General features: G+C 35.3%; 1 protein-coding gene across 1 annotated transcript in view; it reads right to left on the bottom strand.

The window, feature by feature from the left end:
* Positions 1 to 11,680, bottom strand: part of LOC110456845 (WD repeat-containing protein 86-like) — a 28,162-nt gene extending 16,482 nt beyond the window's left edge. The window contains exon 1 of the mRNA XM_021507844.1: positions 9,892 to 11,680. Coding sequence (XP_021363519.1) covers positions 9,892 to 10,671 — 780 coding nt within the window. The 5' untranslated portion in view covers positions 10,672 to 11,680. The remainder of the gene's footprint in view (positions 1 to 9,891) is intronic.
* Positions 11,681 to 12,008: the final 328 nt, after the last annotated feature.

Genomic DNA, 12,008 nt, shown 5'->3' with positions numbered 1-12,008 from the left:
TCAACAATACAATGACGTCACGTCAACAATCCATCAACAAATTGCCTGTATGTGTTTTGGGTCCATGTTTACCTTTATTATATGCATGAAAATTTCTCGCAATCACATTGGTCGGATCATGTACACGTGACCAGTCCTCAAAAACTCATGTAGTCTGGTTATCTGGTGAATATCGATTTCTAATTATAGCCTATATGGAAATACCCCGGAACCTGTCGTAGCGCATGCGCAGTTAGACCGGAACGCGATCTGTCAGACGACATTAGAAGATGGCTGCTGGCGAACGTTTCTTCTCCGTTACATCTGAAAATTACCAAAACTGTTCAAGGATAAAGATGCTGTTAACATAAAAAAGGCCATTGAACACGCAGTGCACGTCCTCCATGCTTATCTTAAGAGAAAGAACCTAGACGATGTCTTCGAAAGCTACGATGCTAAACTGTTGAATTCAAACCTGGCTAAATTTTACATGGAGGCTCGCGTACAAAAATCAGAACCTTGAGTTTTATTTTGTTTTGTTTTATTGTTGAAGCATATAATAAAACAGTTATGGGCTTTTGTGCTGGTAAATATGATGTGATATGAACCTGAAAGAGTGATATTGACCTCGGCTTCGCCTCAGTCAATATCACTCTTTCAGGTTCATATCACATCATATTCACCAGCACAAAAGTCCATAATTGTATATTATTTCACATTAAAATACTGTTAGATATGGAAGAAAAATAATCAATCGCTACTAGTTGTGTAAGATAGAGAAATCTCAACCCTCGGACTAAGATGTTTTGTCAAGAACTCGGCAAGCCTCGTTCTCGACAAAAAATCTTAGTCCTCGGGTTGAGATTTCTCTATCTTACACAACCAGTAGCGATAGATTATATTATACCACAGCGTCAATACCCAAGGACAAACTATACCACAGCGTCAATACCCAAGGACAAACTATACCACAGCGTCAATACCCAAGGACAAACTATACCACAGCGTCATTGCGTTACAGTATAACTATATGTACTATATATGTGATAACTTCTTTCATTTGGCCACCAACCGAACACAAACTGATATTGCTGATATAGTTTTACCATTTATTATTACACAATAACATGTGACATTGCATTAACTGTATCGGCATGTCCTTTACAGTACAAAGTATGATTTACGGTGGCTAAGACAAAACCTGTAACAATGCTTTATTTATTGCGGGTACTAAACTCGGCTACGTTGACATTACCATAACGCAGACACCATTATTATTCTATCATTGTTTACGTCAACTTCGTCGATACCTCATGCAAATCTAAACAGATCTGTATTATACCAACACTACAGAGATGTTCATTTTATAAATATTGACCTTGTCTCATAGAAACGAAACGATCGATAATCAAATATAAATTATGCATAAATGAAATTTGAACTGTCAAACATGAGATTTCTTCCCGTATTCAATTCCACGAACTGTTGGGGCGTATAGCAATACGACCCTTGTAACCATAGGTAGAGCTACGTGGTTATAGCGCAATTGTTTCCATTACTCACATTAGTAGTCTCTTGAGGCAATTAGAAAAATGCATAACCCAAGTATATTTTACATTTAAACCTACATAATTTATACATCTCCGTGGCAATACCAATGACAACGGTTTATACTGACACAGTGTAGGAAGTTATAACTACTGAATATGTCATAGAACTTGACAGCCTTAGGTTTTTGAAATAGAAAATAAAGAGTACCATACACCGTTGTACGAAAATAGAACATTTACGGTTTGGAAAAAAATATATAGTGAGAGGTGTTGGAAACGGGTAACCTTCAATGAACGTCTAACAGTTATTATAAAAAATGTATATATGCCCAGTATCAATATTTATTGATGGGTACCTTTCAAAAGTGAGTAAACCTAAGCTATAAAATAGTGTTATGTCGCTTAATCCTCAATTATGTAACACACATGAATTGACATCATTGGCTAAATGTATTACCAATATTAATGACATAATTAATTTACAATACTAATGACCATCCTGTTCCACCATGTATTATTGTCACCCATTTGTATATATGTATTCTCTACACTGTATTGTTTATGAGAATAAAACAATTGTCGATATATAAGGGAGAATACTTAAAGTTGAAAAAAGTTTTTTTCGGAAGTGATAACTATCTTCGCGGATATAACTTGCGCAGTGGTAGGTTTTCCCCGAGTTCTATTATATTGTAAGCTACTTTTGTACGCCTTGTGGCTGTAGCTTTACGTATCGACTAAGACAAAAAAGTCTTCGTATCTACATTAAGTATTTAGGAAAGTGTTGCACGTGCATGTTAATTGTTCAAATTAAATGAACGCGCATGTTTTTTGTCCATTAATTCACAATTATCAACCAGTGAATAGTGTCGTTACATCACCGACGTGACAAACAATGGGACAAAATGTTGTGTATGGAGTTGTTTCGTATTTTGGCCGGGTTGTAAGCCATCCGTCCAATTTCTTCTAACTCAAATTGAGTGATATTCTCTTTACTATAACTTAACTAATACGACAATTATTTCTCAGATATACCACTAAGTATATCGCGGGATCGTACTTACTGGCCTGTCACATTTGAGAGTAACGATCCTCGGACTGTTTGAAGCTGAACTACACAAAATTACAACTGTACCGATTAGCCTCACGCACTAACATAAGTTACCGCCTGAGTTCCATGACACGGCAGCCATTACAGTACATTAGCTTAATGAAGACATCTATTGTTTGAAGTATGTTCGACTTCACAGGAAAGCATGACAAATATATCTTATTCAATAAAGTATATAAGTAGAATGACTGCAGAATGTATCTTAAAGATGTATTCCCTAAACTCTACATATATCTGTGTACAAAATGGACTTGCAGGAATTATGAATAAAACACTTGAATTTTAACTTTTGTTCATAATCTCGTATATGTTGTTAGTTAAATCAAGTGAATTGTAGATTTTATAGTTAAACGAATGGATNTAAATTAAAACACTGTTTTTAATGTTCAAAATAGGAGTCAAACCTAAAGTATAGCATGAAGTTTAGAATTATTTAAAAGTTAGAAACGAATTTATGAACGGTTATAGACAAACATTAACGCACTCATGTAATACTAACGTGCCGATATAATTTTAACTTCACCCATAAGGTCAATACATACGTCTCAGCACACCGCTGAATTAATTTCTAGACTGATTTTAAACGAAAGTGTGAATTACGTAAGTATCTACAAAGTTATCTATTCTGGAATAAAGTCGTATCTTCGGGACATAAAACGGCTGACGTGTGTATCGCGGGCAATGACGTACAATAACATACATCTATACTTGTATACATAATCAATGAAATTGTCATACATAGAACTGTTAACAATTAAATAAATCAAAAATAGACTTTTTCTATACAGCAGACAATCAATAACGTTATGACAGTATGTATATATACAGCTACCAGTCTTATAGATTATTTCTTTGTCTAATAGACTTTATGATTATATAATAATTAGATCTCTCTCTCTCTCTCTCTCTCTCTCTCTCTCTCTCTCTCTCTCTCTCTCTCTCTCTCTCGAGCAAATTGGGTATCGTCACTTAGTTTAATTGCACATTTAATAGATGAAATACAACAACAAAAAATAGTACAAAAAGATATGTACATATAAAACATAGATTTGCTAAAATACTGGTGAGTAGAAAAATACAATGATTTGAACAGGAGAGACATCAAAACAAACGGAAAGGTGTCAGAGTACACGTCATGATGTCTCGTGTCAGATCAAGTAAAGTATGACGTCACCACCTATCAGAGTACACGTCATGATGTCTCGTGTCAGATCAAGTAAAGTATGACGTCGCCACCTATCACAGTACACGTCGTGATGTCTCGTGTCAGATCAAGTAAGGTATGACGGCACCACCTATCACAGTACACGTCGTGATGTCTCGTGTCAGATCAAGTAAAGTATGACGTCACCACCTATCACAGTACACGTCGTGATGTCTCGTGTCAGATCAAGTAAAGTAAGACGTCACCACCAGTCAACAATACCGTGAATAACTCTGTAATCGCGGTAGACTTGACTTCAAGTCATAGTTCTGAAATTTCTTCAGCGAAGACCGAGGTCCTTCCAGTAAAATTCCAAGTCTACATAACATACCAGTAAAGAAAAATTAAATAAAAAAGCAACACTATATTGCCGAAACAAAGAAAACATAGGAAATATTGGAAGTCGAAACGTAAAACAAAAACGGCAAAATAGATGGAGTGGACATCACAATAAAAGGACAAACAACAGAAAGAACAGAGGGAATATTAACTTAAAAGCAAAAACAATGAGAGGAATGGAGGGACTGTTGCTTCAAAAAGGAGGAAACGACAGGAGCTGAGGGAATATTATATCAAAAGTAAAGACGGTAACTGAAGGAACGTCAATTACAAAGGAACACAAGCGAATATTTCTATCAAGGTTACGAAAAAATATCAATGTTTCAAAAATGTCTTTTGATAATCATTAAGTTTATGGAATATAAAACCCTATTTGTCTAAATCCGGGAACCCTTCCTTTTATGTTATAACCAGGGCCCGTATTCACGAAACCGTTCTCTTGTTCAAACTTAGAGTCTGTGCTAAAGCCCAATTACTTGTTCCGGTATTACATTACTATAATATTATATATTCACATTTTGTCTGTGATTTGGAAGAATTTTGGAAAGCCTTTAAGCCATATGCCGTGTTATACATTTACAAGTGATATTTTGTTGATTGCGTCACATGCTTTAAGTAAATTTCAAAAATGGGTAGTACTCAAACCAGCTTTCTTGATACTTACTTAAATCATGTTAAACGATCAAAAAGTCAATTGTAAACATTATGTTGTATTCCACTTCAAGTCCCTTCAAATTATTGATAAAATCAGATTTTTAAATTAATTTATAACCGAACAATAAATTAGACTTGAGCACAAAATACACACTTAAGCATGAGAACGGTGTCATGAATATGGGACCAGGAGTTCCGGAAGGATAACAGTTTTCTGCACCTCATAGCGTGACCGTTATTATGCCCTTCATATTTAGAACAAGCTCTGGATTAGAACAATACAGTGACATGTCAAATTGGAAATTAGGAAAGGCCGGTATAACACAGAGGAAAGGAAAAGTAATGATTCTAACATTGAAGACGTCAGGTTTGTTTTAGAGATTGTTGTAAGGATGTGACACTATAACGATTGTACAAATGTATTCTATTGTAGTCCAAATACCGAAATATCATCCTGGACATATTGTTTTATAATGTAAAATAGGCCAGGAACATGCCTTTAAATTGATGCGCGCGACACAATATGAAGTATGGATTGACAAACTGTGGTATATTGAATTATACTGTCATGGTTTTCCAGACTGGCCTTTTGATGTTAAACTCACACATGCATTTCAATTCTGTTTACCCTGTATTATAAAGTGATATTGATAAAGCTTATACAAACACCAGAATTGAGCGGCAGTTGTGAAGCTGTTATATCAATACCATTGGAGTGCCTACAATTACATAGTCATCCAGAATGACAAACTCGTTTCGTACGCTATGACATTCATACCGGCATAACACTGACAGTTTAAACAAAATTGTATTACATAATATATTTATACATGGAAGTGATCTACAATAAAGATTTAGCTGCCATTAGAGGAAGGGAAAATGAAAAAAAAATTGATATCATTACGTCCTAATGTAGTCCCTTAATTATCCGTCAAGTCTTCCATTGATCAATGGTAATGGCATGACTATTTATGACGTAATTATAACATTTTGTGAACATAATTTCATTATAAGATGCTTTACTCGAAAACAAAATCTGAAACTTCCACATTGTATAACATTTCTGGGAAACAGTTTTAAAATCTTCAAAAGGAAATTCGTTCAAAGTTAGCTAATCATAATTGGACTGTAAGGAGCAGTTTATTTACAAAATATGCATTTGTCTGAGTAATACCTCTATTTACAATGCCAATGTGCTTACAACATGCATTATTGATATATAAATGATTCCCTCAGAACCGCTTGTATTGGACAATATGGCTTAAAACAGAATAATATTTATCTAAGAAAATAAACAATGGTAATGATGGGATAGTAATCCTTATTTAAAAAGTCCAGGAAAAAAACAAAGGCAAAAATTACGCGAAATAATCTCGTCAAATAAGAGAGAGAAAGCTACACAGGACCGTTTTATTTATAGATGACTCGCAATGGTGTTCAAGGTCAAACAATTAATAACAAATCATGTCTCAAGTGTTCAGAAATATATAGTGAAATAGTGAAAAAATGTAGTCAAAAAATGTAGTCGCAATTACTCCCAGGTAAGAGCCACATTTTCTCTATCGGCCTAAACAGATTGATTTTCATTAAAGCTTCATAACATTGATTATATTTTTCCATGCGAAAAAAGGACTCGTTTTTTCCATGCGAAAAAAAAAGGAATAACAATAAGTCATGAATGGCTTACAGTGTAAAGGACTACGATAATATAACTGTCATGAATATAAAACAGCTTTGAAAACAACATTTGCTTCCTTCCTTGAAATGAAAATAAACAGTAGCTTATTATCAAGATTGTAGGGTAAAATAAAACACGACATGTTATTTTTGTACAGTTTTTTTTCTCTTATTTCATTATACAAACGAACCTGCGAGTTTAACCTATTTCCTGTACCAGAAAGCAGAGTGTGGGACAGACTTTCGTGTTATAAATATTCAATTTTTGTAAATAATTGGTTGTCAATATATAATAACGCGTACAACTTGATAGGAACTGTTGAGTAACCCATAAATCCGGTGCTGGTAAATCACCAACATTTTAAACGACCTTTACCGAGACACAATGTAACTAGCGACAAACACATTACATCATCAACAAGTATTAATTATAATGTCGTTAATTTCCTGTAATTTTAAAGCTGTTCCTTTGATGACCTTAACGAGACGTTACACAGGCACACGTGCTCCAGGTGTGGTCAACGGGGCAGATCGATATTACTGAGTCAGCCCATTGTTTAACTGCAAATCAATACCTGAACCTCATTACATTTAAAGCATCCCAACACATGTAAAAATAAAAAGGAATATTCTCTGCTGGTTTCTATTGTTTCGATAATCCATTACCTGGTACAAGCCGTTTTGAAAAAGGAAATTACTGAAATAACCAAAAAATGGAATAATTCCTTTATTTCTCTAAATCGAAAAATGCAGATTTTTAGAACATACAATATGTGAAAATGACATCTCTCACTGATAGTTTCATTGTTCAAGTACATTCTATTGTAACTAAATTACCGTAATTTAGTTACAATATCGCATGAACTGTTGTTAAAATTTTAGTACTTATGTGGAAAAAATATGAATCTGCACAGTACTGCGTTTGGTTTTCTGGGATGTAAGATTATTTAAATATAAATATTTGAGTCATTGATGTTAGTATGTTTTATGTGTACAACATAGTATCACACTATGATAATTACTACATAGTGATGCTAGTCTTTAGTATCTTCAGTGACGTCATGTCATAGAAATAAGCTATGACTTTATTGATGTTGGTCTTTTGTATTCTCAGTGACGTCATGTCATAGAAATAAGCTATGACTGTATTGATGCTGGTATTTTGTATTCTCAGTGACCTCATGTCATTGAAATAGCCTATGACTTCATTGATGCTGGTATTTTGTATTCTCAGTGACGTCATGTCATAGAAATAAGCTATGACTGTATTGATGCTAGTCTTTTGCTTCCTCAGTGACGTCATGTCAGAAATATACTATGACTTTATTGATGCTGGTATTTTGTATCCTCAGTGACGTCATGTTATAGAAATAGCCTATGACTATGGATAATGGTCTTTCGTATCTTCAGTGATGTCATGTTATAGAAATAAGCTATGACTATGGATGATCGTCTTTTATATCTTCAGTGACAACGGACAACGTTTGTCTGTAACGGATAAGAACTATCGCTATGATAATAATAGTATTCATAATGATAATTCGATGTTCTTAGGTCGTCTCAAACCGGTTCACAAATTATTATCTGTGGTTATAGGGCCTTTGCAACCAGCCAATATCTTTCTCAACTCCCTGGGCAGCCATTTCGGCGCTCACAGGTAGCATTCTACAATTCTAGCACTGCCCAACCACGTACTCATTTACAGCTGAGTCGACTGTGTACTTAATGCTAAAATAAATACCAGCTACAAGGTCATAAATCCAAGATTATTGTGCTATGAACGTATGACACACACGTAATTGCGCCTATAAAAAATCGGTAATGGATACAAATTGAACTGTGGCATTCCAAAGTCACAAATCAATAAAACAGAAATCGATTTTATCAATCATATCGCTTACTGTACTAGCTAAAAAGAGTCATTTGTCAGTTACATTATGAGTGTTTTAAGCAGTTTGAATTAAGCAAAACCAAACGAGAAAGTTGTTCATAAGCATAACATATATGCTAATCATCGGTGTAAATAATTAATGAACGTTGTGTACGTTAATGAGGCGTTCTAGACTTTAATATTATTGTAAATGAAACGGAAACATTGACTTTTTCTAATGCATTTTAGCTAGTGAGATATCGAATTATATCACCGTAATAAAATTATATCTATCTCACTGTGACTGTATCAAACCTGATATCTTCACAGAGTGCGTCAATACAGACATGATATTGTGTTGCCCGTATCCACGTTAACGCATCTTCACCCAATGTATCGACTTTATATTACGATAGGTTCATTATTAATTATAACAATATCATGTAAAACAATATTACTAATTAAAAGCTGTAAACGGTAGAAATGTGTTGAGTAGCCCACTCACAATGCCGTGCAGCCTTGTCAAGTGTGACCCATTTAGAACACGACATAATAGATCATTCAGTCATTTTTCCGATGTTGTGAATATTTTTTAAATGTAAGAAGTAGAAAATTTAGTGGTTACCCATTGAATGCCATACATATAGTACGCATATGGCAGAGTATACCGATATTTGTACTCGTGCTTTGCATTCTTGAAAAAAACCCGGAAAGAAATATCGATATTGTGCTATACTCGTGCCATTCGACAGATATCCATTCAATATCCTCTATGTATACTGACTAAAAATAACACAAAATAAAACATGAAAATCATTCTATTCAATACATTGCCTCATAGCTGATGATCCGTCTACAATCTTAAATAAAGCTATGTGGAGATAATGTAGACACTTGGGTCAACAGTTAGTATTCTGAACTGTGCGATAACTGTTCTTATATATATATATATATTGAATGTTTTAAGTTCCGTTCATTCAGTGAAACAGAACATCTATTACCATTATGGTATAAAACAAGAGTACCAAGAAACCTAATTCAGCTTGTGTCTTTGATTAGATCCTACATATCATAGGTTTACATATTAACTCGGATAAATCAATTCGTCTTTCATCGTTACCATGCATGACAATGTTTATTTGAGTAAAATTTGTATATGTGGTGTGTGAATATTGAGTAGTAAAAGAGGTATGTTGAACGAAATCCTTCCTACCTCGAAGACATGTTATTGTCCCGGGAGCTGTGACCAAAGCAATCCCTAGCATGTATATATATTAAAACAATAACGAAAATATTAATTATAAACAAACAATATTCAAAATGCAATTAAAAAAACATTAAAATGAAAAAGGTTTCATCATGAAATTTGAATGTAAGAATATATAAATACAAATACATGTGCCTTTTTTCGAAATAGCAATGTCATTGTCTTGTTTAAAGTTTAAACATAAAGCATACAAAAGACAAGACATAGAAAATTTGACTGGGTAGGATATAAGCGACTTACCTGGAGACATACGACCGTGTTTGTGTGTCCATTACAAGTCTTCAAAAGGGCCGCCGATGAAATCTTCCAAATGTTGACAGTTGTATCTACACTTCCGGTCGCAAGCAATGTTCGCGAATCGTCTGTTGCCATGCACGTTATAGGCCCTTTGTGACCTTTGAAGATTTTAATAGTTCGACCAGTATCACAGTTCCATGTTCTTGCTGTCCCGTCAGCTGACCCCGTCACCAGCATCCCAATGGATGTATCAATGCTCTGCTCCTCGTTGTCCTCGTTGGCCTCGTCGTCCTCGTCTAAAGTAGGGATAAACACGAGAGGATATGTGGCACGCTTGTGTCCTTTGAATACTCGTAAGCACTCACCTGTGTCAAAATCGAAACACCTGGACGTGTGGTCAAAACTACTGGTAAAGATGAAGTCTCCCGTACAAATCATTCTGTGAATTAACGAAATATGTCCTTTGCAGACAATGATTGATTGGAAATTGTTCTCAACATCCCACTTCCGGACTGTTTTGTCACTACTTCCGGTCAAAATATATTCTCCGACAATGAGAATACATGAAATATAGCCAGTGTGTCCGACGAGCTCGCCCATTCTCCGGAAACCCTTACCGTACCGGGCATCCCACACCTTACCGGTCTTGTCATCGCCTGCCGTAACCAGGATGAACCCATTATCACTTAAAGCCATACAGTTTATGCCATCACTGTGACCTTGGAAGGTTGTGATAAGGTTGAATCTACAATTGGCCCCCTCCTGACTCGAACCGCAACCCATTCCTGTTACACCGACTTGTCCCACACAAAGACGTGTTACAGTTGTAATATTACAATCCAAAACCCACTGTGAAAAAGTCAGGGATTCTTATGAAGTGAATCAATCTGTTTGAATTTAACTAATGATAATAATTGATATATCTCGTTATTTATTTTAATTCATTAAAATGTCTTACATCGATCCCGTGAAAGAGAAAATCACTCAAATATCCTTGGATTCCTTCACATCCCTCTTAGTTCTCGGTGCGTCGTTCCTTTGCGGTTCTACGCATTTTAACAAAGGTTTCCAATGTTTTGGTCCAAATGTTAGAATTCACTTCATTAAAGCACTAGAGCAGTGATATTGTATCACTTTATAACTGTCCAACACCAAATAATGTATCAATCTTTGAGGAAATCAGAACTAAAACCTTACCACAGACTGTTGCATTGACGAACAATACCTTTATATTATTAGGAAAACGTCCTTCTATGTTGGAATTGCAATGATATAATTAACCACTGGTGTGCCAGACTTTACATGGTCCTTTGTCACCGGCTGTTTGATGGAACGGCCAGTGCAAAACGACGGCAGATATGACTGTATTAGCCTTCTATTGTGTGTTATATAGATACGCTGTATGTCCCTGCACACGCCTGAAGTATATATCCAATGCCAATATGTCTCAGATGTTGCGAAAAATGTCAATATATTGGCTTATGTTTCACTTAATGAAAATCAGTTAGTACTCACATGACACTTCGACTGATCTGCGAAACATTCAATTGTTTGAGGAAAGACTGGATCGTCAACACGCGATATTCTAATTCTAGGTCCTACTGATCAATGTAAAGTGAGTATATTAAATCAAAGACATCAGTGGTATCCCGTCTCGAACGGCAACACTCGTCAACACTGTTTCATGTACCCAGCCCAAGCCGACAGTTCGACTCCCATGGGTCCTAATGACGTCTACATACTGACAAACAGTCCTTACAAAGTGTGTAGGTAAACGTCATTGAGAAATCCACCAGTGAAATGATAGCTCGTATGATTCCGGTATTGTTCAGTTCGGTTAAGGCCTGTCAACGCCAACGGAGGAAAGACTTGAATTAATAATGTGCCACCAGCCACTCGTTAGGGTTGACGGGTAGCACACCCGTGTCATTATAAATGTTTCATGTAACAGAAGAAGCGACAATAACAGGAATTGCGTATCGGGAAAAGGTTGGATTAGTGACATGCCGTATTCATTATATACATTTCAATTTCAGTTTCAAAACAATATTTTTTTTAATTACTTGATCATGTTAAAACAGCAATTTATATTCAAAAACGATCATCCATTGTGTTACTAG

Source organism: Mizuhopecten yessoensis, unplaced genomic scaffold (assembly GCF_002113885.1).
Source record: "Mizuhopecten yessoensis strain PY_sf001 unplaced genomic scaffold, ASM211388v2 scaffold8931, whole genome shotgun sequence".
Classification (NCBI taxonomy): domain Eukaryota; kingdom Metazoa; phylum Mollusca; class Bivalvia; order Pectinida; family Pectinidae; genus Mizuhopecten; species Mizuhopecten yessoensis.
Note: the sequence above shows the minus strand (reverse complement) of the source record. Positions and strands in the feature narration are given on the sequence as shown.